We start from the raw sequence: 4,961 nt of genomic DNA, 5'->3' as shown, positions 1-4,961 counted from the left end.
TGTGTTTAATGTGTGTTCACTGTGTTTAATGTGTTTAATGTGTTCACTGTGTTTAATGTGTGTTTACTGTGTTTAATGTGTGTTTAATGTGTGTTCACTGTTTAATGTGTGTTTAATGTGTGTTCACTGTTTAATGTGTTTAATGTGTGTTCACTGTGTTTAATGTGTGTTCACTGTGTTTAATGTGTTTAATGTGTGTTCATTGTGTTTAATGTGTGTTTAATGTGTTCATTGTTTAATATGTGTTTACTGTGTTTAATGTGTGTTCACTGTGTTTAATGTGTGTTCACTGTGTTTAATGTGTGTTTAATGTGTTTACTGTGTTTAATGTGTGTTCACTGTGTTGAATGCGTGTTTAATGTGTGTTCACTGTGTTTAATATATGTGTTTAATGTGTGTTCACTGTGTTTAATGTGTGTTCACTGTGTTTACTATATGTTTAATGTGTGGTCACTGTGTTTAATGTGTGTTTAATGTGTTTAATGTATGTTTAATGTGTTTAATGTGTGTTCACTGTGTTTAATGTGTGTTTAATGTGTGTTCACTGTGTTTAATGTGTGTTTAATGTGTGTTCACTGTGTTTAATATGTGTTCACTGTGTCTGTCTCATTGTGTCATGCGGATTACTGTTAATTTATTATGCTGATCTGTTCTGTACGACATCTATTGCACGTCTGTCCGTCCTGGAAGAGGGATCCCTCCTCAGTTGCTCTTCCTGAGGTTTCTACCGTTGTTTTTCCCCGTTAAAGGGGTTTTTTTGGGGAGTTTTTCCTGATCAGCTGTGAGGGTCATAAGGACAGAGGGATGTCGTATGCTGTAAAGCCCTGTGAGGCAAATTGTGATTTGTGATATTGGGCTTTATAAATAAAATTGACTGATTGATGATTGATTGATTTAATGTGTGTTCACTGTGTTTAATGTATGTTTAATGTGTGGTCACTGTGTTTAATGTATGTTTAATGTGTGGTCACTGTGTTTAATGTGTGTTTACTGTGTTTAATGTGTGTTCACTGTGTTTAATGTGTGTTTACTGTGTTTAATGTGTGTTTAATGTGTGGTCACTGTGTTTAATGTGTGTTTACTGTGTTTAATGTGTGTTCACTGTGTTTAATGTGTGTTCACTGTGTTTAATGTGTGTTTAATGTATGTTCACTGTGTTTAATGTGTGTTTAATGTGTGTTCACCGTGTTTAATGTGTGTTTAATGTGTGTTCACTGTATTTAATGTGTGTTTAATGTATGTTCACTGTGTTTAATGTGTGTTCACTGTGTGTTCACTGTGTTTAATGTGTGTTTAATGTGTGTTCACTGTGTTTAATGTATGTTTAATGTGTGTTTAATGTTTTTAATGTGTGTTTAAAAATGGGATTAATCACAATTTAAAACAAATTATTTGACAGTTGTACTTTGGAGTGTTTTGGGGTTTTTTCAGTTGAATATGAGTCCAACAGGATTTATGAATCACTCCGTCCTGATTTAACAGCATCTGATCAGAGTTATAGATCAACATTCAGGTGAAACTGGAAGCTTTAGTGAACAGACGTCACGATGACGAGGTGAAACCCATGACTGACACCTGGTCATGTGACGTCTGTGTCTGTCAGCAGTCAAACGAGTTAAAGGAACAGCGTGAGATCACAAACACACCGGATGATGATTTTAGACGAGAGAACAAAGTGTCTCTGTTAAAGGAACAGTCCCACACTGAGAGGTGACGGAGCCATGCTAGCTGTTTCCATCTGTTTCCAGTCTTTATGCTAAGCTAGGCTAACCAGCTGCTAGCTGTAGCTTCATGTCTGTGTCAACATGCTGTAATGTTTTCATCCTCTAAACAACTCATTGACTCCTCATTATAATTTATTGATAAATAATCACCAGCTGCATCCAGTGTGTCGATGATGTCAGAACAGAGAGAGCCAATCAGCAGAGAGGGGCGGGTTGAGCTGCTGCTGTGTCAGAGGACTTACAGGTATGGACCGGCTGAGGTAGCGTCCTGACGGGCCCTTCAGAGCACTGTAGGGCCCCGGGCCCCTGGGAGGTCCCGGCCTGCCGGCGTACACGCCTTCATTGTTGTTGACCTCGTGCTGCACACTGCGAGGGCCGTTACCATAGCGACACAGGGAGGGGGGGGCTAGAGGGGAGGGGGAGGGGCCGAGAGACACAGAGGAAGAAGGGGAGGAGGAGGAGGGAGGAAGAGAGGAGTACGGAGCGTTTTTGTCCTCCTCAACGTTGGCGGCGTAAAGATCACTGAGAGAGCTGGCCAAGCGAGAGCTGCAGACACAAACACACAATGTGACACACACACACATATACACACACACACACACACACAACATACACATAAAACACACACAACACAAAGACGAGGGCCAACAGTGCCGGACACATCCCCACAACCAGGGTGACAGACCTCACTGACGGCCGACCAGTCATCAACATGAACTTCTCATGGACGCGAGGCTCGTGACAGCCTGAGGTGTAAACATCAATGGTGTCTTCCTCAGCTGAGCTGTAACGTTAGCTAGCTCAGTGATGCTAGGTGAGCTAACAGGAGATGCACGCTTCCTTCTGCACAGTGACATGGTTGGCGGGTGTAGTATGGTCGAAGGAAAATAGTTCCTACATGTAAGTGCTCAAGACAAGGTCTGTGGATTCTGCTGAGTGAGCGGGTCAGAGACACTGATGCAGTGATGACACTGAGGAGAAGACGGACGTCTCTACGGCCGATATGTCCAACATTCAGTGACTCACAGAAACTATCTACACTGAAACACAGCTCTACAGGTGGAAGATTCTCTGAGCTCTGAGTCTCTGGTGAACTGTCACTTCACAGGAAACAGGTTAGAGTACTCTGATGTTAAAATGCGAACAGGCTGACAGGTCTGAACCAGAGTCCTACACCAGGTCAGGTACCTGACAGGTGACAGCTGTGTAACAGGTAAAAATATGTCTATATATAAACTGACAGGTAAAGGTTAACTCCAGGTGGGCGGGCAGCAGGTGAGAACAAAAATCTATGTTTTATTTTTCAGAATGAACCAAAGTAAAAAGATGTGCAGTAATATTCTGACAGTTGCTTTTATTTTGAACGTCAGTGACACCAGTGTAACCTTTGACCCCGTGGTCACATTGGTCACCGACGTGGAGGACTCCAGCCATGAAACTTTGCAGCCCGAAGATGAGGTGGCAGCCTACATGGAGTTCAAGACACCCAAGGAGGATCCTTTGGAGGTTTGATGGTGGTGGAAGGAGCATGCTAACATGTTTCCTAACCTGGCAGTGATTGAATGTTTTCACCATCCAGTCAAAGAGACGGAGAACCAGCTTCATGTGAGGGACTGGAGCCTGGGGGGGGGTTCATCAGGGGTGGAGGGTCACTGGACTTTTATTAACGGGTGCAGCTTTGATTGAGACATGATGACAGGCCAGTTCTGGTACTGAGCCTTATGTGTATGGGCGGGTGATGGTTTTCAAAAATGGACCCCTGCAGGACTCTGGTTTGTGCTACAGACTGTGTATCAGTACTATAAGAAACTTGTACTAGTACAGCGTGTGTCACTACTAACAAATACCACAGTCTGTTCGTATCAACAGATAAAACGAGTTTTAGGTTTAACAGCACCAATGATTACTGATGAGCATTAGTACTGTCAGGTACTACAGTCACTACGTTTACATGCAGCTTGAGAAAATCAAATTATCAGCTCAGTCTAACAGAACCTATCCGTAGCTCCACTAATACACCCAGATAATAATACTGCTGCATGTATCCACTCAGTGCGACTGGAGTCGGACTCGGCATGCACCACTTTTACTTTCACAGGCTTTCACCTGGAAGAGGAAGGAGGTGATGTAGCAGCAGATCAGTATCTCCCGGAAAAACACACAAACAAACACCATGGAGACTGAAGACGCACTTCTGGACCGACGAGGAAACTACAGTCATCTCCGCCATCTAACGGAGCTAAACATTTTCTAAGTTTATGGATGGAAGGAAAACGCAAAACGCAGATTTATTTTAAAAAGTTTCTGAACAAGAGCAGGAACTAGTTCAATACACATTATATTAAAAAGGACACAGCGCCGCCCATTGAGGCGGAGTCAGATGTACTTGGTCAGAAATTCATTTTTCTCTTCTGCATGTGTACTCAGACAAGACGAGAAGTCCGACTTGACTGATTAGCCGAGCTATGGGCTTAGCTCCACTACTGCGTGCATGTAAACGTACTGAGTGAATGGAGTCGGGTGAGTCAGACAGGAAGTGGGCGAGAACACTGACCTCCTGATGTTGGCCGCCGTTGATGATGGACTTCTTCCAATCCTCTTGGCGGCAGCAGAAGCAGAGGATGCTGTGAATTTGGAGGACTTGAGGGGGGAGGAGGGGCCCTGACCGACGCCCATCGACAGTCTGAACACAGTGACACAAATCAATACATGTATTGATCTGAATCTGATCAGATTCACTTTGTGTCTGAACAATGACATATCAGTAAAACAACTGATGTAGTAACAGTTTTTCTTCAGTCAACTGATCAAATAACTCATTATGTGTTTGATCAAAATGACGACCGAGTAAAGCTGATTTTCAGTGTTGAATGTGTCCTGTCAGTCCAGACTGAGGGATAGATGGGACAGTTAGAGTCTGTCCTGTCAGTCCAGACTGAGGGATAGATGGGACAGGTAGAGTCTGAGTCTGTCCTGTCAGTCCAGACTGAGGGATAGATGGGACAGGTAGAGTCTGTCCTGTCAGTCCAGTCTGAGGGTTAGATGGGACAGTTACCTGAGTCTGTCCTGTCAGTCCAGACTGAGGGACAGATGGGACAGTTAGAGTCTGTCCTGTCAGTCCAGACTGAGGGATAGATGGGACAGGTAGAGTCTGTCCTGTCAGTCCAGACTGAGGGTTAGATGGGACAGTTACCTGAGTCTGTCCTGTCAGTCCAGACTGAGGGACAGATGGGACAG

At 43.8% G+C, this 4,961-nt stretch overlaps 1 protein-coding gene across 2 annotated transcripts in view; it reads right to left on the bottom strand.

The window, feature by feature from the left end:
• cdc14ab (cell division cycle 14Ab) overlaps positions 1–4,961 on the bottom strand; it is a 35,277-nt gene that overhangs the window by 5,736 nt on the left and 24,580 nt on the right. Inside the window, exons 14-15 of one of the 2 annotated variants that reach the window (XM_050055562.1) lie at positions 4,279–4,407; positions 1,967–2,270 (exon numbers count right to left, since the gene is read on the bottom strand). In XM_050055562.1, the coding sequence (XP_049911519.1) occupies positions 1,967–2,270; positions 4,279–4,407 (433 nt within the window). The remainder of the gene's footprint in view (positions 1–1,966; positions 2,271–4,278; positions 4,408–4,961) is intronic. The other variant, XM_050055563.1, reaches the window with a different exon arrangement.

The sequence above is a fragment of the Epinephelus moara genome, chromosome 10 (assembly GCF_006386435.1).
Source record: "Epinephelus moara isolate mb chromosome 10, YSFRI_EMoa_1.0, whole genome shotgun sequence".
In the NCBI taxonomy this organism is placed as follows: Eukaryota; Metazoa; Chordata; class Actinopteri; order Perciformes; family Serranidae; genus Epinephelus; species Epinephelus moara.
The sequence above is the reverse complement of the archived record's forward strand: the minus strand, read 5'-3'. Positions and strand labels throughout refer to the sequence as shown.